This window comes from Schistocerca piceifrons, chromosome X (genome assembly GCF_021461385.2).
Source record: "Schistocerca piceifrons isolate TAMUIC-IGC-003096 chromosome X, iqSchPice1.1, whole genome shotgun sequence".
Classification (NCBI taxonomy): domain Eukaryota; kingdom Metazoa; phylum Arthropoda; class Insecta; order Orthoptera; family Acrididae; genus Schistocerca; species Schistocerca piceifrons.
Genome location: NC_060149.1, coordinates 168,342,227 through 168,368,000, shown reverse-complemented (window position 1 = coordinate 168,368,000; position 25,774 = coordinate 168,342,227). Strand labels below are relative to the sequence as shown.

General features: G+C 39.6%; 1 protein-coding gene across 1 annotated transcript in view; it reads right to left on the bottom strand.

Annotated features, from left to right (window-relative positions):
- Positions 1-10,872, bottom strand: part of LOC124722997 (phosphotriesterase-related protein) — a 239,160-nt gene extending 228,288 nt beyond the window's left edge. The window contains exon 1 of the mRNA XM_047248171.1: positions 10,732-10,872. Within this exon, the coding sequence (XP_047104127.1) occupies positions 10,732-10,753 (22 nt within the window). The 5' untranslated portion in view covers positions 10,754-10,872. The remainder of the gene's footprint in view (positions 1-10,731) is intronic.
- Between the last annotated feature and the right edge of the window lie 14,902 nt (positions 10,873-25,774).

Here is a 25,774-nt window from a genome sequence, read left to right as displayed (position 1 = left end):
ACTGAAGTACGCCATTGTTAAACCACTGCATAAAAAAGGGGATGCGTCTGATGTCAACAACTACTGCCCAATCTCTCTTCTGACTGCCTTATCCAAAATTCTTCAAAAAGTAATGCATTGTACAGTAGCTTCACACCTTGATAAAAATAAAGTTTTAACAAAATGTCAGTTTGGTTTCCAGAAGGGTTTTTCAACGGAAAATGCTATATATACTTTCACTAATGAAATATTAAATGCTCTGAGTAACCGGAAGTCACCCGTTGGGATTTTTTGTGCTCTATCAAAGGCTTTTGATTGTGTAAATCATGGAATACTTCTAGATAAGCTCAAGTACAGTGGTATTAATGGGACAGTGCTCAAATGGTTTAAATCATACCTAACTGGAAGAGTGCAGAAAGTTGAAATAAGCAGTTCACATAATATGCAAAAAACTGGTGAGTTCTCAAACTGGGGAACAATCAAGAATGGGGTACCGCAAGGTTCGGTCTTGGGTCCTCTGTTGTTCTTAATATATATTAATGACTTGCCATTCTATATTCACAAAGATGCAAAGCTGGTACTTTTTGACGATGATATAAGTATAGCAATCACACCCATCAGACAAGAATTAACTGGTGAAATTGTAAAAGATGTTTCTCAGAAAATCATTAAGTGGTTCTCTGCAAATGGGTTCTCATTAAACTTTGACAAAACACAGTATATACAGTTCCACACAGTAAATGGAATGACACCATTAATAAACATAGACTTCGAGCAGAAATCGGTAGCTAAGGTAGAATATTCAGAATTACTAGGTGTATGCACTGATGGGAGGGTTGAACTGGAAAAAACACACTGAGGATCTGCTGAAACGTTTGGGTTCAGCTACTTATGCTATTAGGGTCATTGCAAATTTTGGCGATATACATATCTCAGTAAATTAGCTTACCATGCCTATTTTCATTCTCTGCTTTCATATGGCATCATATTCTGGGGTAACTCATCATTGAGTAAAAGAGTGTTCATCGCACAAAAGTGTGTAATCAGAATAATTGCTGGAGCTCATGCAAGATCATCCTGCAGACACTTATTTAAAGAGCTAGAAATCTTCACTGTAGCCTCACAATATATATATTCTCTTATGAAATTTGTTATTAACAATCCGAACAAATTCAAAAGTAATAGCAGTGTACATGGCTACAGCACTAGGAGAAAGGATGATCTTCACTACTCAAGGTTAAATATAACTTTGGCTCAGAAGGGGGTAAATTATGCAGCCACAAAAGTCTTTGGTCACTTACCTAATAGCATCAAAAGTCTGACAGATAGCCATATAGCATTTAAAAGGAAATTAAAATAATTTCTTAATGGCAACTCCTTCTACTCATTAGATGAATTTTTGGATATAGTAAGTGGGTAATTTCCTCAACCCTCCCCCCCCCCCCCCCCCCCACCCAAAAATAAATAAATAAATTAAATGTCATGTAATATTTTGTGTAATGTAATATCTTGTATAGACACCTTTTATTAACCTGACACATTCCACATCATTACGAAGTGTCGTATTCATGATCTATGGAACAAGTACTAATCTAATCTAGATTTTGTCATGAATTCCTCCCTGTTTATCCTATATACACACCCCACTTTGGCACAGGTTTTATTGCAACTCACACTGCAGTCCTTTTACACATTCTAAGTTTTGGTGGCTTAGCATTTTTTACTCTTTTTGATTAATTATATTTACATATAACACTCCTCATCCTTATGTACTTTTGAACTTAATTATAGGATCTGATGATGGAAACAGCCTAAGTTTGTCATTAATTTAAGAGGCCTAGACAGTATTATTCCCTGATAATTCTCAGAGATTCATTCCAAGGATTTGTTTTGTTTGTTAACAATCAGATCAGTCTGCCACAACAAACAAGATATCTTTCTATCTCAGCCTGACAACCCCCCCCCCCCCCCCTCCCATTTCTTTGACAGGAACACAAACAGCTGTAAATATTCTGTAAACACAATACAGACACATAATCTGCAGTGGTAGATCATACTAATCACTACTGTTGAGAAAACTATGTAACCTGTAAATACACTCCTGGAAATGGAAAAAAGAACACATTGACACCGGTGTGTCAGACCCACCATACTTGCTCCGGACACTGCGAGAGGGCTGTACAAGCAATGATCACACGCACGGCACAGCGGACACACCAGGAACCGCGGTGTTGGCCGTTGAATGGCGCTAGCTGCGCAGCATTTGTGCACCGCCACCGTCAGTGTCAGCCAGTTTGCCGTGGCATACGGAGCTCCATCGCAGTCTTTAACACTGGTAGCATGCCGCGACAGCGTGGACGTGAACCGTATGTGCAGTTGACGGACTTTGAGCGAGGGCGTATAGTGGGCATGCGGGAGGCCGGGTGGACGTACCGCCGAATTGCTCAACACGTGGGGCGTGAGGTCTCCACAGTACATCGATGTTGTCGCCAGTGGTCGGCGGAAGGTGCACGTGCCCGTCGACCTAAGACCGGACCGCAGCGACGCACGGATGCACGCCAAGACCGTAGGATCCTACGCAGTGCCGTAGGGGACCGCACCGCCACTTCCCAGCAAATTAGGGACACTGTTGCTCCTGGGGTATCGGCGAGGACCATTCGCAACCGTCTCCATGAAGCTGGGCTACGGTCCCACACACCTTTAGGCCGTCTTCCGCTCACGCCCCAACATCGTGCAGCCCGCCTCCAGTGGTGTCACGACAGGCGTGAATGGAGGGACGAATGGAGACGTGTCGTCTTCAGCGATGAGAGTCGCTTCTGCCTTGGTGCCAATGATGGTCGTATGCGTGTTTGGCGCCGTGCAGGTGAGCGCCACAATCAGGACTGCATACGACCGAGGCACACAGGGCCAACACCCGGCATCATGGTGTGGGGAGTGATCTCCTACACTGGCCGTACACCACTGGTGATCGTCGAGGGGACACTGAATAGTGCACGGTACATCCAAACCGTCATCGAACCCATCGTTCTACCATTCCTAGACCGGCAAGGGAACTTGCTGTTCCAACAGGACAATGCACGTCCGCATGTATCCTGTGCCACCCAACGTGCTCTAGAAGGTGTAAGTTAACTACCCTGGTCAGCAAGATCTCCGGATCTGTCCCCCATTGAGCATGTTTGGGACTGGATGAAGCGTCGTCTCACGCGGTCTGCACGTCCAGCACGAATGCTGGTCAAACTGAGGCGCCAGGTGGAAATGGCATGGCAAGCCGTTCCACAGGACTACATCCAGCATCTCTACGATCGTCTCCATGGGAGAATAGCAGCCTGCATTGCTGCGAAAGGTGGATATACACTGTACTAGTGCCGACATTGTGCATGCTCTGTTGCCTGTGTCTATGTGCCTGTGGTTCTGTCAGTGTGATCATGTGATGTATCTGACCCCAGGAATGTGTCAATAAAGTTTCCCCTTCCTGGGACAATGAATTCACGGTGTTCTTATTTCAATTTCCAGGAGTGTATGTACAAAAACTCCCTAAAGAAACATAGGTGGTGATCCACTTACTGGTGAATGACATTCAGGGTACAATTTTTTGTTCTTCATCCTTCCAATCAATCCATTCAAATGGGTACTAGCAATAGGCAATGGGCATCACCTTCCAATTCTGATCTCATTATTAGTAATTTGGAAAAAGGAAGATTAAGTTTTAATATGCTAATAGTGAGGAATTCTTTATGCACAGGGCACACGCTCAGAGGGAGTAATGATTGGGGAAAAAAATTGGTCATGTACTTTTCAAAGAAACAATACTGGAATTCGCCTTACACAGTTTAGGGAAAATGATGTGAAATCTAAAACTGGATGGCCAGATGAGGATTTTAACCATTGTTCTCCTGAAGAAGAGCCCAGTGTCTTATCACAGGGCAACTGGAGTTGGTAGTAATTTAACAACAAACATCCAATGAAATAAAGTTGACCACATACAATGTTAATTTTATTCACTTATTGCAATGACATGTTTCATGATAGTATGACAATGTCCCAGTCATCCTACAGCAAAAAGCCTCCCCGCATTGAATACACTGGTTCTCATCAGGTCACCAAATTTAAGCAAACATTATAAGTTCTCCAATCATACTATAATCATTGGTGGAGACTTCAATCACCCAACAATTAACTGCGAAAATTACTGTTTACTTAGTGGTAGGCATGATAAGATATTCTGTGAAACATTACTGAATGCCTTCTGTGAAAACTACCTAGAACAGATCGTTAGGAACCCCACTCATGATGGAAATATATTGTATCTAATGGCAACAAATACACTTCAACTCTTCTTTGAGGATTCCACATCAGAACTGGTATCAGTGATGATAACACAGCTGTGGCAACAATTAATACCAATGATCTTCCGCAGAACCCAAATAAATTCCAGTCATACATATGACTGGAATTTCTGCTGTGGCACCAAAGTTAATGTTCAGTCCCTAGCGAATAAGACAGGAACCGAAATTGAGGGTAGCACAGCAAAAACTGAAATGCTTAACTCTGTTTATGAATGTTTCCTTTGCAAAGGAAAACCCAGGAGTACCACCCCATTTTAATTCTTTTACTACTGAAATGATGAGTGGAATAGATATTAGTGTCAGTCATGCTGAGAAACAGTTGAAATTTTTTTATATTGAACAAAGTCCTAGGGCTGATGGAATCCTTATCAGATTCTACATCTAATTTTTGGCAGAATTAGCCCCTCTGTTAACTATAATCTAGCATAGATCCCTTGCACAAAAAAAACATTCCCAGTAGTTGGAAGCAAGCATTGGCCACATTTGTTTACAAGAAGGGTGGTAGAAGTGATCCAGCAAACTTCTGTCCTTATTTTTGAAATTGATTTGTTGTAGAATCTTAGAAGATTTTCTGAGCTCAAACATAATGAGCTATCTCAAACAGTACCAATCAGCATGGATTCTGCAAACATTGATCATGTGAAACTCAAGTTGCACTTTGCTCACATGACATACTAAATTTGACTCTGCACCACACCAACAGTTATTGTCAAAAGTATGATCATCTGGGTTATCAAGTCAAATTTGTGTTTGGGCTGAGGACTTTATGGCAGGGAGGATGCAGCATGTTATCTCAGATGGGAAGTCATTGTCAGATGTGGAAGTAACTTCGGGTGTACCCCAGGAAACAGTGTTAGGACCCTTGCTATTCATATTGTATGTTAATGACCATGCAGACAATATTAATAGTAACATCAGACTTTTTGTAGATGATGCAATTATCTATAATGAAGTACTATCTGAGAGAAGTTACATAAATATTCAGTCAGATCTTGATGAGATTTCAAAGTGGTGCAAAGATCACTTTAAATGTTCAGAAATGTGTAACTGTACACTTCACAAAATGAAAAAAACATAGTGTCCTTTGACTATCATATCAATTAGTCACAGTTGGAATTGACCAACTCATACAAATACCTGAGTGTAACACTTTGTAGGAATATGAAATTGAATGATCACATAGTTCAGGTAGCAGACTTTGGTTTATTGGGAGAATACTGGGGAAGTGCCATCTGTCTACAAAGGAGATTGCTTACAAATCACTCAAGCAACCTGTCCTAGGATATTGCTCAAGTGTAGTAGTAGTTTATTCATCCAGAGACAATGTACATTGCATCGGTTTTGTCAAGAAAAATATAAAGGGTGAACAATACTCTACACACTACAAATGTGCATAGTACACTACACAACATCAGACCGAATTGAAATAGCATGTACAACTTTGATTAATTACATTGCAAGAGTGGTTCTGATATGACACTAGCACATCTCGTCATGACTGAACAAGGTACATCGTCAATCCCTGAGGACATTTTATTCTTCATTGTTTTTATTATTCGATTAACTTCAAATTTGTTCGTGGGAGGTAGCAATATAGAATTAACACTTTGTTCTCCTAGGATTGATGTTCTACTAATCCTAGAACAATTTTTACTCAGATTGATTGGACTATTTATGAAGTAGTCATTAACGTAATTTGCTAAAGTAAGATTTCTGCCTGGAGCACCTTGATCATCTTTTACAACAAAGTCATCTAGATTTCTAACATTTTTGCTTGGGCCTATTTCTTTGTTTACTACATTCCATACAACTTTTGGTTGGTTTGCTGACCCAGCAATTACATTGTCATTGTGCATTGTCTTGGCTTTTTTATCATCTTCCTGTAAATTTTCTTATATGTCTTAGCAAAATCCGTGAAGTGTTCATCTATGTTGTCTTTTTTGAGTTGACTGATATGTTTTAGTGTTTGACTAGATACTCTAATAGCAGGTGTTATCCACTGGCTTGTGTTCTTAGGCATGGCATTGATCTTTGTGAGCTTTTTTGGAAAACACATGTCAAATAGGAACATGAATGTACTAGAAAATGCATTGAAAGATTCCTCGGTTGTTGTTTGTGCAAAGACATCTTCCCAGGTTTCATTAGCTAACAACTGGATGAAAGTATTTACTTTTTCTGTATAGAAGTGCCTTTTGTATTCCCACTTATATTTTACTGCCTTGGGTACAGTGGAATTTATGTATGCTGATAGTGTTTTGTGATCCAAAAGACCTAAGTTTACATTTAGTGCCTCAGTGATACCATTATCCATATTTGTGAAAATATTGTCTAAAAGAGAAGATGACAGTTCTGTTATTTTTGTGGCATCTGTAAAGAGTGGTTTCATGTGAAAGCTGCTTCGTATACTCAAAAGCTGCCTGTTTTCATCACTTTCAAATAACAGGTTAATATTAAAATCCCCACATAACAATAATCTCACTTCATTACTATAAAAAGTGTTAAATGCTGCTTCTATTTTTTTGAAGAATATGTTTTTGTCACCCAGTGGTGATCTATATATTGTTATGACAATTAGTTTTTCACTCTTCTCCTCAGTTTTTAACTCTATGGCACATGATTCAAAATGTTTTTCTGTATTTAGATGGTCCAATTCTGTTTTCACTTTGAACTGCAGTCCTACTCTAGAGTAAATGCATACCCCACCATTTTTAAAAACACTTCAGCAATAATGTGATGATAAATTAAAGTTGCTTATATTTATGAGACTTAATTCACTAGCCTTGCACCAGTGTTCAGATAAACAAATACAAGAGACATCAGCAAGATTGTTTAAAGCTACTTCTAGATCTAGCACTTCGTTTTTGAGGCACTGAATATTCTGACACATTATCCTGACTGGTTTGCAAGTACTTTTTCTTTTGTCACTACCTGGTAATGTGCTGTTTTTTCCATAGTAGTTGTGACTTATCTGCAGATCTGTACCAGATAGGACTAACGGGGGATACTGAACATATTCAGAGAAGGGCAGTATGAATGGCCACAGGTTTGTTTCATCTGCGGGAGAGTGTCACAGAGATTCTGAAGGAACTGAACTGGAAGACTCTTGAAGAACGACACAGGCTATCCCAAGAAAATCTATTAACAAAGTTTCAAGAACCGGCTTTAAATGATGACTTTAGGAATATACTACAATACCCCACATATTGCTCACATAGGGATTGTGAGGATAAGATTAGAATAATTACTGCATTCAATCATTCTTCCTCACTCCATACATGAATGTAATGGGAAGAAACACCAATAACTGGTAAAATGGGATGTACCCTTGCCATGCACCTTGTGGTTTTTTGCAAGGTATAGATGTAGATGTAGAATGTTGGTCACGGCCAATACTTGGATTGATAATTGCCTGGATATGCCATGCACCTTTCGCTGCTTTCCCTTTGTCTTTACAGCAAAATGGAGGAGGAGTTGTGGCATAGTTCCCCATCACCAGACTTTGCATCAATGTCCTGGATTAAACTCCAGCCTCTCCACAGTCTCATGAATTGAGGTCAAGCAACTCTGTTGATGATGACCTGTCGACAGATTGGGATGTTAAGCTCAAGACCTTGGTACAATGTGTGTTGGCACTGAGATTCACCCTGTTACTTCTCTCACCATCATTAAACACACACAACATCACACTCATTAGAGTCACCTACACTCAACTCTCACACTTCATAAAGGAAAGGTGCCACTCTGCATGAAGGATGGATAAACCTTTCCAATCAGGCAGCTGAACCTGCCCGTCAGGGTTTCTTAAACAACACGACCATAGAATTTCACTTTTTCTAGTCAACCTACATAACAAAAAACAAATTTTTGACATCATTGTACCGAGTGAGGTGGCACAGTAGTAAGACACTGGACTCACATCTGGAATGACAGTGTTTCAAATTCCCAACCTGAACATCCAGTTTTAGGTTTTATTTGATCTCTCTAAATCATTTATGGTAAATGCTGGAATGGTTCTTCTGAAAATGACATTGCCGATTTTCCCTTCCATACTTCACCAACTTCAAGTTTGTATTCTGTCTCTAATGACCTCATTGTCAGCATGACGATTAACCTTAGTTTTTCTTCCTTCCTTACGCATCGTCACTTCTTTAAGGTGCTGATAGTGGGTTCTGTATGATCACGAGTCAAACTGTTTGACAAGATCTCATCACTAGTGTATTTGGTTGGCTACTGTATTGGCTGTATACCCCAACAGTATCTCCTGGAAAGCTTGTTAATAAACTTGGGGACCATTTAATGTACGAATAACAGAAGTACATCAAGTAATAAATCTTGAAGGCTCTCATTAGTTTTATAATGCATTCTTATTCCTTTTAAGGTGTGTGAGGATTCAACATCAGTATTCTGTAAGAAAAATGGTAGTGTCATTTGTATCAAACTATGGACGTTATTTGCTTACCTCTATTCTCATAAGTGTTTCCTATTACAGATTATTGTAGTCCTTCAGGAAATATATTCATTGACAGTTTGCAAAAATAGCTCAACGTTCCTGTTAAGTACCTCTGTACTTGGCTAGACACAATTTGGTGACCCAAGAATTCCTCAGGATCTTTAGAGCTGTGCAAATGAAGTCAGTGACGGTGAAACCCACTTTTTCCTTAATGTAACTGCATTTGCTGCTTTCTTTGTACTCGCTGCAGTTTTTCCTTATTCAATAATTGGTGCCAAACATTACCACACACTGTAGTATTGGCTCCGTTCTGACTGATGAATAGTCTATGACATGATTCTTCTTTCTGCCATGTGATAATTTGACAGAAAAGTCAACCAGACATTCTTCCCCTTATATTCGAATTTACCATTGCCTGTTTTCAACTGAAACATTCAAATTTGCTCCCAAGTATTTTAAAGGGAAACGTAATCCAGTGCACTGTATTTGTTTTTAAGAGTTGCATTTTGTGACAACAATCACTGCTTTATATATTCCTAAAATTTCTTCACACAGTGTACTTCAATACTGTGATTTATCATTGTCTATAATTCATTTGTGTATTTTTCTTCCTCCATTGGCTATATGTCAAGAATCAGAATCATTATCACAAAATGAGTATGTACTGCAAAACTAGCATTCGGCTGAAATCTGTCAATTTGCTTGAGGTGACAGACTAGTGTATAGCATAGCCAGAGGTCTAGGTTAGGTTGAAGGGTGTTAATCTGGTTGTACATCAGCGAGGCCAATGAGTGTGAATTCCCGTACAGGTTGTAGGTACTGACAAAGCACTAGTGTGGCTAATTTTCATGTTTGTGCTATATTTAGTTGGCAGATTTCAGCTAAACGCCTGTTGTCTATGTCTACGTCCATAGTCTCCAAACCATTGTAAAATGCATGGCTGAGGATACTGCCCATTACACCAGTTATTATGGATTATCTGTTCCATTCACAAATGAAGTGTGGCAAGAATTATTGTTTAAATGCCCCCACGTGCATTGTAATTCATCTAATCTTGTCCTCATAAGCCCTACGGGGGCGAAATGTAGAAAGTTTCAGTAAGGAGTTGGATTCATCATCATTTAACGCTGGTTATTGGAACTTTGTAAGTAGGGTTTCTCAGGATAGTTTGCATCTATCTTAAAGTGTCTCTCAATCTAGTTTCTTGAGCATCACTATGAGACTCCCCATGGATCAAACGAACCTGTGACCATTTGCGCTGCCCTTCTCCGTATGCATCAGTTAGTCCTATTTGATACGGCTCCCACACACAAAGCCTATTTATTCTAGGGTGTGTCACACGAATGATGTGTAAGCAGTCTTTGTAGAATGACTGCATTCCCCTAGTATTCTACCAATAAACCGTAGTCTGAAACCTGGTTTACCCACGATTGAGCCAATGTGATAGTTCCATTTGATATTCCTAGAAACTTTTACTCCCAAGTATTTGTACAGGTCGACCGATTCCAACTGACTCACTGGTGTAATCCACGTTTTCTCGTTTTGCGTAGTGGCGCCGTAATAATTTTTGTTGCTTGTGTAGCGCAAACTAGTTTGTAACATGTTAACGTCATAAATATTAAAAAACGAAGATAAAATAGTTCCCAAGCACTACATTTATACGATAGAATGTTTCAGCCATCCCCGAAAAACAAAAGTTGGTCGGAAGTATGTGATACAGCAGTCCAATTGCGTCGCTAAGAGCGCCACCTGTCCAAAATAAGTATTCAAAATTCGTAACATCGTGATCAGAAACTGTAGCGTCCTACAAGTCATTAGCCAGCACGTAATACGCATTACATATCATTTGTTTTAGTTACGTCTGCTAAGACCATCAAATGACATCGCCGATCTCTATGCGAACGCGCATATAAACCATCACTTGCACATCGACGTAATTTAATTATCTCACGGTACCTGTTTGGATTTGATACGTCATCGTCTTGCCAACGTTTGCAGGTTCGTTTCTATATTGTCTCTTATCAAAGCCTCACGTGACGCAGCCTACTGCCTCAGTGACCTTGTTTGTGATAACTTTTCCTACTAGTACGCAGTGCACCTATGCACATGAAAATCAGAGGTTTCTGAAACCATCCAAAGATTCCCATACTCGGCTCTTTAATTCAAGGTCCCTTCGAAGTCCATTTCCCCTCTCGAAATTTTCCCTAGCTTGCTAACGGCACGGTTCGCTTTCCCCAGTTCTTGATCGGCAGCAACCCGTAGGATACACATTCCGGAGTTTGTGCTTTCTCTCTCTCCGTTGCCAACACAAACACGTTGACTGCGAACGCATAGTCTTGGATGTTTCACCGCCAGGCCAGGGGTAAAGTGTTTGGATTTGCCGCATCATCATGTTTCCAACATTAACTAGGTTCGTTTCATTTGCCCGTTGTCAAAATCTCACGTACAGCTCACAAGACTTGGTGCAATGGTGCAACAGTGACGTCATCGTGACGTCACATGCTGTATCGAATACGAAATGAGCTGTCTATCGACTTTCGTGTTCGAACGGTGCACAACGCGCAACGCTAAACACGAAGTTCAAAGCAATAACATTAATCTCAAGCAGAGAGAAATTGAATTAGGCTTTTTCTTTACTGCATGGTACGTTAACATCGAGGTTACGTCGTTTATAAACATGTAAAGTTCTGTATTAATGCGGACTGGGTTATATAAGGGAGAAATTGAAGTGTTAAGTCGGGTTCCCACACACAACAAAAGTATCGCCACAGCTAGAGGCATACTGCAGTTGCATGTGTGAACTCCCAATTTTTAGTGGCGCAATTTAAGAGATGCAACCTTACTCACGCCACAAAAAGTTCAGTTAAGTTGTACTTTGTTGCGCCACTTTCTTACCACCACTGCTCCCAGGTGGCACTAATTCGAAAAACAAGGATTCTATCACAATTATAGTGGAGTAATTTCTGCTGTACTCGATTCAATTTCAGTGTTTTTATTTTATTTCTGAAAACAGTGAAAACAATGGTCGGCAGGTACACTTTCATAGCCTTTAGAACTACGAAAACAGCAACCAACGTTTGATTTTCTACAGCAGTGAAACTTTTTAAGACACCAACTTACAATATTCCATAATTATTGAATGCACTTTTCTAGATACACTGAATTAGAATTGTTACTAAAATTGTATTGTGGGGCATGTTATCCTTTTTTTTTCAAACACTCAATTTTTTGACAGAATTTTGTAAATAAATGAACAGAAACAGAAAACAACTAAGGATATTTTAATTATTCTAGTTCCATATGTGTTGAATCTCACATTTGGCATGTCTCTACCATCAATACTTTGTTTAGAAAATGGGTTATTTATTGCAAAAAATTTAGTTCAGAGGTACTGCGATTTAAAACTTTTTTATTACAAATTCTTATACACACTTACCTATTTGCGTCTTTTATGCACTAGATTGCCCTGGCCCATAGTCTGTGTTTTCTTCAGTCTCACAACAGCCCAGAGCTTGCCTCCTTCTTTTCTTTCTTGCCTCTTTTGTCATTTGCTGGGCAGCTAACTCTGCTTCACATACACGAAGCTCATCCAGTTCCCGCAGTCCTTTAGCTTTGTTCTGTCCAAATCTTACCTCTAACTTCTCCAAAACCTTAAGTCTTTCATAGTTCCCACCATTAAAATTATTGCAGCACCAGACACTGCTAACATCACAGTCACAAGGCTAACAAATACATTTTTAGGCACACAGCACCACACAACATTATTGAAGGACTCATTCACATTCTGGGTCTTCCCATGTAAACACTTCTTTAGTAGCTCAGGATCTGTCAAATCTCTGTAAATAGGTTTGATTGCCTCCATTACTGCCAAAGGAAGAGAATGTTTATGTGTAGATTCTGCCATAAAATTCAGCTTGCCTATATTTATACCAAGTGTTTGGTGGAGGTGGACACAAACCATGACATGGCTTTTCATCAGTTGATAATCTATGAAAGAAAAGGCTCCTCACCGCTCTTTTCGTCTTCTCTAAATTGTCAAAGTTATCTCTAATGACCTTCCCATAATATTCCTGTAATTCATCAATTACTTTGTCCATTAGTCTTCCAGCACATTTTATTGTCTTGCCATCAGACAGTTTTGTGTTACCTAGCTTGGTTTTTAGGACACGCGGACATGTTCCCATCCTTTTCTTGATATCTCCTACACAAAACAAAGCAATTCACAGCCTTCTAGACTGTTTAGTTCCCGAGGTTTGACTCCTCGACAGTGGCAGTATATGTGTAGAAGCGAAATTTGACAGTCACATGTCAACATTCAAAATATTACTTGAAGGTCTCACAAATGTCTGATTTTAATGTATTATATACCAAAATGTTCAGGAAAGTCCAAAGTGCATTATGGAGTAGAAAACAGCAAATGTCAAAATTCAACGAATTTCATCTACAATGTCCCCTTAATATACGTAACCAAAAAAGCGAGTCGTATAAATTTGGTAACTTGTGAGACCAAGCATTGTGCAAACTGTGGAATATGCAGGAAATAGCTCTGGGTGTGGTTTGGCAGCTGTTAAACTGAAAATTAATTATTCGAATTGGCTATATTAACGAATACAAGTTTCTGAAATCCTGGAAGAGTGGCGGGTCTGCAGATGATATTTACATGACAGCTGTTGGTTAGTTTGCCATTGCAGACAGCATTTTCTTCTCTGAGTATTATTTATTTTATAAATGTGCTTTTATCCCGATTTACCCATGTGGGAAATCTATTTTTGGATCCAACATTTGTGTTTCGTTTTCCTTGCATTTATCTCTTGTCACAGCTCTTAGACCATTACCTGCACTATAACGTTAATACCCACCCATATGATTTCACTTGACACCATGTTGAAAACTGTGCAAGAACGTAGAATTTGTGGTGTCCTGTGTGAATGGTAGCTCACGATACCACAACAGCAAGCCATAAGGGTGGCGCCGCATTTTGTTGTGTGGTACCAAATTCGATGTGTGTGTGAACCCGGTTTTCGCAGGAAGTAACTGCTAAGCTTACTGAAAAAGTATTACTGTTTCTCCTAATAAGCCTTCATCAACACCGAAAGTAACGCAACTCACTGATTTACAAGGGAAAAAAGCTGAATCCACGTAGCATTGAATCCAATAACTTAGATATTCATCAGTGTTCATTAAGGTGTCTCAACAAAATAAGTTTGTTTTTAGAAACTCTGAAACCTAATTTGAGGTGTTGGTCTGTCATTAGAAAGGATTCCAGCAGCTCATTTATCGAGCATCCGCTGAATAAATGCTGTATCAAAACATTAAGGATATCTGGAAAACATGTCGGTATTAGTAAAATTTGTTGTAACGAAATTACAAAAAAGTCACATTGGTGATTAAAGGTGTACATTAATTACGACATGTTTGTTGAGCAAAGAAGTATCCTAAAGGAAGTAGCTCATCAATTTTCTTTTATACTTTATAGAAGACATCACATCACATCGTGTCACTTCACATCCCCTCAAAACATTCTGCAGTACATTAAAATGGGGGCATCTACACTTTCCGTCATTTTATTTCATCGTGGTTGATATAAGTTGTTTGTTGTTCATTATTTTTGTTATTTGTTATTAATTGTTTGGATTCATTAATTACTTTATAAAAGTTTATAATTTAGTGATAAACAACATGAAAGTTTAATTGAAGTAGTGAGGTAGCCATCTGAACTGTATGACATGAGTATACTAAATTACTTGCCCCTTACTACATTTATTTATAATGTGGATTTTTATATATGCTGGACCTATATTTAATATTCTACAATAGAATGGATTGCAATATAGCTGCAAATTGAACTGAAAAAAGTACTTTTGGTCGAATCAGATTGATTATTAAGTGGAATTTATTTGAATTTTGTCAGGCATTTGTAATGTTGTATAAAGACAGCATTTGTAATGTTTCATAATGAAATTGAGTGAAACCAACAGACACTGCAAGAGTGGCTTTTTTTGGGAAGTATATATCAAGTAATGTATTACAGTTGCTTGTTTAAATATACGTTTTGGCAGGTATATTTATTGTTAAGTATCTTTCTGAAATGTGTGTGAAACACTTTTGCAAGCATCTATTGTCAATATTTATGTGGTTTCGCTAGCTAATCCCTATACAAATAACGCACTTAAAAGCCACATGCAAGACAGAAAGAAAACCTATAATTTTTTAAGGGAGAGGTATTGAGGGAGGTAAGACTACCACACTAAAATTTGCACGGGACTGCCAACTAAACTTAAATTAAACAATTTTTTATCGGATGTGATGGCAGCTCGAAACATTGTTTTCCTTTTAGGAATTATGGGTGCAACAAAATGAAAAAATGGTATTTAAACTTTCTAAAATATTCATAAAATGCAAATTCTTTTTCCTTGCACTCCTCATGTAGTGCATAAAATGCAAATTCCTTTTCCTTGCACTCCTCGTTTAGTGCATGAAATTCCCCTTCTGTACCATGTAACGACATTTTTCAGACCCACACTGTTTTTCTTTACATTGTTTTGCAGTTCTGTCTTCTCTAAAAAAAAAAAAAAACAATCTATCCCTGCAAGCTGCAAACCATTTGAGTCTGATGTCATTTTCGTATAAATCTTGACTCCAGCATCTGCATGTATATGCTACCGGGTTGTGTATGAGCACTTCATGCATAAAGATAGTTGAAAATCATCTTGTGAAGATCACAATTTCTGTAAAAAACAGGTGAGGACAGCCATGCGAGTTGAGATCACATGAATGGAATAGACTTGACGTGATGGACATGTGAATACACCCTGACATGACAGTGCCATCATGTCATGATTTCATGACAGCCACTGTGAATTGTTCTTAATTCGTTTGCAAATGTGTCAGTCTTTTCTATGGTTTCTATTCTGATTGGTAGTTAGTTTCACCAGATGATCAACTTGTTTTGGCTATTTGTTCACACTTGTGTGTTTCATGCTTCATCTGCGAATTACTGACAATGACAGTTCACTCCTAATGGAGAGAGCGAGAGAGAGAGAGAGAGAGAGAGAGAGAGAGAGAGAGAGAGAGAGAGAGAGAGAGAGAGAGACTGACAGACAGAGAGAGTGAGAGCACGCTTATATTTATGTAACTTTGAATATTACAGAACATACTCCTATTAACTTAATAAGGTAGTCCCAGAACCGTGTAGAAATGCGAAGGTGAAAAAAAATTCAGGTACAACATGACGCAAATCTGCTATACAGCTGCACTATGCTCTGCAACTCAACACTTATAAACACTACATCATGATGAACTAGCCATGGCTTGCCTTTTGTGCAGTAACTTAGATTTTGTAGCAAGAAGTGATATCAATCGCAGTGACAAAGACTTCAGTGACCTATTTCAGTGTTTGCTATCTTTATGTATGTAGTTCTTTCCTCTTGTTCTATATACAATTTTGGCGCAAACGAGCAGCTCTCGTAAGTTCTGTTTTTAGAAAATTATATTGTTTTATCTTGAACGTGTGGTCAGTGTATTCTCTTTTCATCACTACCATCCACCATAAATAAGATACACAAAGTGATGACTACAACACAAGAAACAAGATATCATGGATAACAATACAAGCGAGACTACAGCAGTCACTGCAGCACGTATAATGTTAATGCAGAGGTAAGCTCTTCACATGCACCTACAGTAGGGTTGCCATACGCCACGGACTTCACGGACAGTCCGTGATTTTAGGGTAAATGAAAACGTCCGGGCCGAAAAGGCAAATGTCCGCGATATTTGCTGGATTTGAAGTCAACTTCCGGTAATTTCAAAAATTGCTGTCAAATAAGCATCAATATATTATCTCTTTGCCTTCACATTATATAAAAATTGTGGAATTTTATTTCTCCATTCCCAGTCATAACGCCAATGTAGAGAGAGTCTTTTCCCTCATGAATTCTCAGTGGACAGAAGAAAGGAATAGGTTAACAGTAAAATCAGTTAATGCAATGATGCAAATACAGTACAATATGAAAAATGTAAGTTGCAGTGAATTTCATAAACTGATTGAGAACCAGATTAAGTTCCTTTCATCTATTCAAGGTTCTGAGAAATACAATTGGTATAAGAAAAGCTCAAATGATGACAATAGAACTTCGTGTACTGAATAATGTAATGCATATTCTTATTTTTTGTAATAAATGCTTTCTTAATGAAACAGTCCTTCCTAAACTCTGGATCATTAATTAAATGCACATTTCCCTTAGCTTATGGGCGTGAGGACTCCTTATTCCTCTTATTTCCTTGGATCGGCTATGGTGACCGTAAGTTTTATCCTGGTTTTGGATTCCGAGATTATGGCAACCCTAACCTACAGTCTCTACAGGAGATAGGAACTTCAGAAATGTAAAACTTCCTACATTTTTGACTAAATGACCACATCTGTGGTTCCAGCATATAGAGAGTATTTTTCGCAACATGGCATTCTGGCTTCGCTGGACAGATTTCATTGCGTGGTGGCGCACTTGGATGATGCCCAAGTTATGCATGCAGAAGATTTGTCACCTTCGCAAAGTTATGAGATCTTTAACACAGGTTTCATTAAAGAATATTCTTTAACTCGAGAGAACAGATTACATAAACTAGTATGAGGGACGCTGACCAGTGACTTGTCGCCAAAACAAATTTTGGAGGAGTTAAAATCACTAGCAAGTAAGTATTTGTTGACAGAAGCTTCCCTGCATTTATTATGATTCAGACAACTTCCGCAAACAATTAACATAGTCTTGACAGCATGTACTGATTTGCCTTTGGCAGCCTTGGCAGATAAATCAGAGGCGATGGCTATGTATTCGTAACATAAATGTGGTAGCATCGTGCAGCAGAGTGGCAAAGCAGTAGGCCCTAAATCCAGCATCAGCAGTGAATTTGGACAATGTGGCCCTAACATAAGTACATCACTAGCCACAGCTGACTGTTTGCATGAAATATCTACATGAAACAGTGGCAGCACTGAAATGCTATCGAGGATTCACGCAGGAACGAAAAGTAAAGACATCTGAGCAGATGACGTCAGTGCAATTTCCCAAACTTTTTCGACGCCCCCGTCAGGGTATAGATCGCCGTCAGCATAAAATGCGCCCTACTATTTCCATTTCTCCATTATCTACTTCACCGGTTTTTAAGGAGTCGAACGATCCTGTACATGGGGAATGTAGTATAGACCCAGGTATGTCACTCAAGAAGATTCGTGGAGGCTCGTCGTTCAATGATCAGGAACTGTTTTCACACCTAAGGATGGTATTAACTAAAATGCAGAAGCCTACGAGAAGACAATATGTGTTAGTGAATGAATCTGAAAATTGTAGTTTCAAAGAGCTCTAGTCTGCAGATAGTATACAACTCACAAAAAAAGATTGGTCTCTCGAGTTCCATGGAAGGTCAGTCTCGTTGATTATTTGTGAAGGACATGAAGCGAGGAACGACATTTTTGACTGACAGTGGCTCTGACTGCAGCGGTTTCCTGTTCAGACACTTCACGGGAAATAGTTTGAAGGTACTGATTATGCTAATAGCATCAAATAATTCTGGTATTGGTAAACAAGTATTTTCACTGGATTAAGGGCTACAACGTACATTCACATCGTTTTTCATCGTGGAAAATGTATCACAGCTGATCTTATGAGCTGACTTTTGTATTTCTTCCAATTGGCTCCCTATTTGTCAACAAACCTCTTGCTCAAGGTAGATCAGTTAGCAACAGTTAACAAAGGATCTGACGCAGATCTGCACGATTTCCTATAAATAATGGAGGTTAGGAGACCAGGAATGGTTTGCAAGCATGAATGACTGCAGTACATTCAGGCATCATGTAGTCCTCTGGTACTGGCTTGTCCTCTCAGGCTAACGCCAGAAAAATTTGTTGTGGCTAAAGAGGACTTTGACAGACAAATTAGTGAAGGCATTGTGTCTTCATCGGATGGCCAATGGGCATCAACTATCCGTCTGCACAAAAAGAAGGATAGTAAATGGCCCATGTTCGAGTATTACAGAGTCGTAAATTCTTGTACTATTCCCAACAAATATCCATTACCTCAGGTGCCTCAGTGCAACAACGACGAGCAGGAGCGAATGTTTTCAGTGTAACTGACTGCCGCAAGGCATATGTGAAAATACCGGTGGCAAAGGGTGACAAGGAGAATACTGCTGTCACTATTCGGTTCAAATTGTTCCATTTCAACTTTGTGCCCTTTGGTCTCGAAAACGTGATGCAATCGTGGGATACAGATCTATACACCAAGTACTAAGAGACCTGTGCTTTCTGTTCTGTTATGTGGATGATATTCTCGTCTTCCCAGATTTAATAGAGCAACATGAAGTGGATCTACGAACGCTTATCCAGATACTTAAGGCTTTTGAAATGGTGATTAACAAAGACAAATGTATTTTCGGTAAAGACAGCGAGCAATTTCTGAGCTTTACCATTTGGCAGAAGGTTTGTCACCAAACCCCGACAGTGTGCATATAATTCGTGATTTTCTGGTTGTGAAGACTTTCAAGGAACTGTGACGAATTTTGGGAGCAATTAATCTCTATCGCTGCCGTCTTTCACAAGCAGTTGCAAAACAGACATCACTGACAGAACTTTGCAGGGGAAAATTCACCTCCGAGAACAAAAAATTAACTTGGAATGAGAGATTGTTTGAGTTGCTCAAGAAGATGAAAGATGCAATTGCTCATGTCGTACTATTGAATCATCCTGTCAATAACATCAAATTTGCAATCATGGTCGACGCCTACCAGGAGACAGAGGATTGATGGTCACTGGCAACCATTGGCATTTTTTACTCTTCTCGTAACAGAGGCACAGCATAAATGGAGCCCTACTGATCGAGAACTCGTCGCCATACATGCAGTGGTAAAATTCTTCAGGGAATTCCTGGAAGGCAAACACTTTACTGTATACACAGACCATGCATAGATTACAACATTTTTTCCAAAACTACGGACCTAGCTCTGCCATGGCAGTGTTTGATGGCAGAATACGTGCACAATACTCCACCAACGTTAGGTACATCTGTGCTGAGGACAGTGTCGTTGCTGAGTATTTATCATGTAGCAGTACCAATGTGAAAGCAGTCTACTGGGAGAAAATAACCCGATATCAATAAGACAAGACGGAATTACCACAATTATTGTCAGCTCAATCATACAGCTTGGTGTTGACCCACACGGAAATTAAAGAAGTGGGTACTACTTTATGGTGTGATGCATCGCAGAAGAGGCACCTTGCATACATTCACTAAGACACAGATGAGATGATTTTGGCACCTCCCCTAATCCAGCATAAGGGCTTCCATTAGATTGCTGTCAAAATGTGTTGTGTGGCACAGGATCAGGAAGGATACCCACTGTTGGGTACAATATTTTTTACAATGTCAAAAAACAAGGTATATCGACACATACCATTCGGATCATTTCCTGAGCCTACCTTCCGCTTTATGCATTTACACATTCATCTGAGTTCAGAGAGTTACACCTTCATGATGACAGTCATGGATCAGTTCTCTCCTTGGCTGGAGGAATATTCCATATCCTATATTTTAGTTGACATGATAGCTGCGACACTACTATATGGCTGGTTTGCCGACTGAGGGGTTCTGCAAGTCATTACATCTGACTCAGGGAGACAATTTGAATTCTATTCAGATCCGGAGCTTCTTCTGATGTACTGATGTCACACATCTGGACAACGAGTTACCATCCAGCAAGCAGTGGGTTAGTTGAAACATTGCATCAGATTCTTAAGGTAGTATTAATGGCACATGGTTCGAAATGGATCGAGGTTTTGCCTTTGGGTGTTATTAGGCCTTTATTTCCTTGTGAAACACAACTATCTATTTTCTCACATGATGTGTTGAGTGCTGTCGATAAGGGATATCAGATTTATTTCATATTTCTAGATTTTGACACCATACTTCACAAGCAGCTTGAAGTCAAACTGCGTTCTTATGGAATATCGTCTCAATTATGTCACTGGATCCGTGATTTCATGTCAGAGAGGCTACAGTTCGTAGTAATTCATGGATAGTCATCGTGTAAAACAGAAGTGATTTATGGCGTTCCCCTTGGTAGTGTTATAGGCCCTCTGTTGTTCCTTACCTGTATAAACGATTTAGTAGACAATCTGAGCAACAGTCTTAGGTTGTTTGCAGATGATGCTGTCGTTTATCGTCTAGTAAAGTCACCAGAAGATCAAAACCAATTGCAAAACAATTTAGATAAGACATCTGTATGGTACAAAAATTGGCAATTGACCCTAAGTAATAAAAAGTAAGAAGCCATCCACATGAGTGCTAAAGAGAATTTGATAAACTTCAGATATACGATAAATAAATCAGATCTAAAGGCCATAAAATCAACTACATATCTAGGAATTAAAATTACAAACAAATGAAACAGGAAAGACATAGAGAAAATGATGTGTTGAAAGTGAACTGAAGACTGCATGTTATTGGCAGAACACTTAGAAGATACCACAGATCTACTAGAGAGACTGCGTACACTACACTTGTTTATCCTCCTTTGGAGTACTGCCGTGTGGTGTGGGATCCTTACCAGATAGGGTTAATGGAGTACATAGAGAAATTTCAAAGAAGAGCAGCGCATTTTGTATTATCGAGATATAGGGGAGAAAGTGTCATGGACATGATACAAGATTTGGGGTGAACATCATTAAATAGAAGGCGCTTCTCGTTGCGGCAGGATCTTTTCATGAAGTTTCAATCACCAAATTTCCCCTCTGAATGCGAAAATATTTTGTTGACCCTGACCTGCATAGGGAGAAACCACCATTACAATAAAACAAGGGAAATCAGAGCTCGCACAGAAAGATATATTTGTTTGTTTTTTCTTTGTACTCTTTGAGAGTAGAATAATAGAGAATTAGTGTGAAGGTGCTTCGATCAACGCTCTCCCAGGCACAGAAGTGTGATTTGTAGGTTAGCCATGTAGATGTAGATGTAGACGTAGATGTAGGATGTTCACCTGTGGAGCTGGTTTTTGCGAAGATGCACGCCTTCCTGCAGATCTGCTTACTGACAAACCAGCAGTCCTTCCATCCGATGAGTAAGCGTCAGATTGGTGTTGGCATTTCAATAAAAACAGTATCGCTGATCAACATGGACTCCCAACATCAGGGCATCAGAACAGTATTTTACACAGGGATGTGGCTACATCAGCACACATATGGATACAGGATGACACTGTCTGTCCTTCTCTTTGCCAGCCTCATATGCGGCCTTTCCGAGTACTACAAAGATTATCCATCAACATCGAGATAGACTGGTATGGAAAACTGGAGTTAGTCTCCATACAGCGGCTGAACCTGCGCAGCTCGACGCAGATCAGTTCAGCAGCCAGGATTAACAAATCTCCAGTTTGCAACTAGACCTTGCTCTACGGATCTCACCAGTGTACCAGAGAGCACGCCAACATTTGCACTGGTGATCAGCAGAGCCAGAAGGGTCGTTTACCATCAGTACCCTGGTATTCCCAGGGCACTGGACTTCAGAAAGGGGGACTAGCGTAGCGACAAGTGATATCGATTGGTTTCAGTGTTTGTTATCTTTATGTATGGAGAACTTTGTTCTGCCACAAAGGTTGCAGTGATCTGCTTCAGTGTTTGTCATATTTATGTATATAGTTCTTTGTTCTTGTACTATGTGTAATTTTCGGAGCTAAAGAGTGGATCTCATAATCTGTGTTTTTAGAAAATTATACAGGCTGAGTCAAAAAGAACTATAAAAATTTGGAATGATATAGAAATTTACTGAGATAGCTTACAGAATCGGTAGGTGATTCATTTTGTAGCAAACAATCTCAAGTTTGATCCACGTGGTGCATCAGTACGCGTTCCGCCACCTGGAGCGTCAGCGTAGTGCACAGTTCAAATAGCTACGTTCATTGATACGGAGTGTGCTCGCTGTGTGTTTTGGTTTCATGAAACGAACTCTGCAACAACTGTTCGGCATAAATTACGCACCAGATACGCTAAAGAACCTCCAAGCAGGCCTACTTTTGGCACAAGAACTTTGCTGAGGTGGGTTTTTCACTGCTATTTGACAAATCACCAGACCGCCCGAGGGCTTATGATTAGGGAGAGTTTCGCCCACAGTCCAAAAAAACATACACGAGGGTGCCTCATGAGACTGGCATTCCACAAAAGACTGTTTGGTGAGTACTGCGTGGATGTTTACACTTGAAACCATGCAGATTAACAATAGCACATCACATTAGTGATGCAGACCATGCTTCTTATGGGGAACTCTGTACGGATATGTTGCATCATTTCGAAGACTAATCGACATTCCGGAACACAATAATCTTCGGCAATGACTCAACATTTCAGATCAGTGGCATGGTGAACACCGACGACTCCAGAGTATGAGGCAGCGAGAAACCACACACTGTCCTGAAACACGTTTGTGACAGCCCAAAGTTTGCACTTAGAAAATTGAAAGTGTTCGGCCCTTTATTTCTCGTGGGGAAAACTGTCACTTGTATTGTGTATATGGATATGCTTCACAGCTTTTTAATTCCACACATCGATAAATATGACCAACTTGGGATGGTTTATTACCAGTAAGACGGTACACTACCTCATTTCCTCACGGAAGTTGGAGGTTTCCTCGATAATCGCTTCCCAGGTGGGTGGAATGGCCATGAAGGGCCAATCACAAGTTCACTTCGCTCCATAGTCTTGAAACCACTGGACTTCTTTCTCTGGGGTTTTATCAAAGACAGTTGTTATGTTCCTCCCCTACCAAACAGTTTTAGCTGACCTGGAAAGTCGTATCTACATGGCTTTGCGAAATTATACCTGATTTGCTGCAATGCTTGTGGGAAAAAATTGATTACCGAGGGGATGTTTCCAGTATCACAAATGGATTCACATCGAATCAAAATGAAACTTGGCACTTCAGATTGTTTACTACAAAATGATATGTGTACAGATTGTGTAAATTATTTCAGTAAATTTCTGTACCATTCCAAAGTTGTAAAGTCCTTTTTGACTCACCCTGTGATGTGTTATCTTACACATGTGGTCAGTGTACTCTCTTTTCATCCCTATCATCCGCAGTAAAGAAGATAACCAAAATCTCATGAAGGCTTTAACTGCCAAGACATCATCATGTGACATTTAATTACATCTAATTTCACCAGAAATGATGTGTTTTTATTAATCTTCAATTTGCCATTTCCTTGATACGAAATTACAGAATCCAATATTGTATTTCACAAGTGCGCAGCATCGAATGTTAACAAAAATTAACTGCATTTCCAGTGGTCTTCGATCTGTGTGTGTGTGTGGCATTAAGACAACCTCATCTTTACATAAAGATGTTTACCCCATCCCAGGCTACAGCATCAAGAGTGCCAGACGCTATGGTGGCAACTGCTGGTCTTCATTCAACATGTATTTAACCACAAACAGGTAAGGCCTGAAATTTCCAGGCAGAAAAGTAAAGTTCGGGTCTCTGTCTGGCACAGTTTTAATCTGCCAAGAAGTTTCATATCAGCATGCACTCCGCTGCAGAGCGAAAATTTCACACAGGTAAGGCTGGTTCACACTGGCCGTCACATCAAAATATTCCACACTGCAGTTCAAATTGTGTCACTCACATAGACTGTCACGTCACACCACACCTTAGAGCAATTCACGCTGGCTGTTATGGCACATCACATCAGGGTGTATTCACACTGATCTTCAAGTCAAATCAGTACAATTCAAATGACGTGATGTCAATTTGAAACGCTATTTTTAACTGTGTGAATCAATATAGGCGATTCGCACTAGCCATCATGAAACTGGCATGTCAGGGTGCATTCACACTGTCTGTCACAACATGTCACATTGCATTAAATCAGGTCACATGATCTCAACTCACATGGCTTTCTCAACAGCTTACAGTCAATAACTAATAACAAAAAGTAACATAGAATGAATAACGAAGACGTAGAATAACACCTAATATCAACCACTAAAACCACGACCTAACAAAAGCATGACAAAACGAAGTATGGAGGAAGTCTCAGCCGCTCCTTATACTATCACGAGAAAATGAACTTGTAGCTCACGTGATCAACAACAGACAATGACGTGACCTGTCAAAATTTTATTCCCGAGAAAACTTGGCAGTGCCGTGATGTGACATGAAGGCCAGTGTGAACGCTGCTATTTGAAATTCATTTTGGAATGTTCTGACATGCTGTGGCGTGCTTTGATGTGACTCCCAGAGTGAACTGACCTGAACAAATAACGAATAATGACAATGATCGAATAAAAAAGACATAGACGAACAACTGATATCGATCACAAAATCCAAGACATAACGAAAGCACGACATAACGAAGTATTCATGTTGAGAGCATGGCTGTATATTGAGAGTCACGTGATCTACAATGTCATTCATCAAAACTTCGTTCCCAGGAAATATTAATGGTGCTGTGATGTGTTGTGCTGAGACGTGAATGCCAGTATGAATACTGCCATTTGAAAAGCATTGTGGAATTTTTTTACATGCCATGACATGACGCGCATTGGAAGTTAACCCATTTTCGCTGCACTCACTCATTTATTTATTCATCCAAGGAACATCTCACACTGATAAAGGATTTATTGAGGAAATACTGTGCCAATTAATGGGCCAAAATATAACACACAGCACACATAACATGCTTTACAAGGATAGCATAGATAGCCTAAGGGGACAGGACAGGTGGTCGACTGTGGTCTTCAATAAGGAACCCTCCTGGAAATTGCCTTAACGATCTAGGAGACAGGGATTAGCCACAGTATGGGGGATGTTTACAGAACGAGATTTTCACTCTGGAGCACACAGTTTTAATATGCCAGGAAGTTTCATACCAGCACACACTCTGCTGCAGAGTGAAAGTCTCATTCTGGAAGCATCCCTCAGGCTGTGGCTAAGCCATGTCTCCGCAATATCCTTTCTTT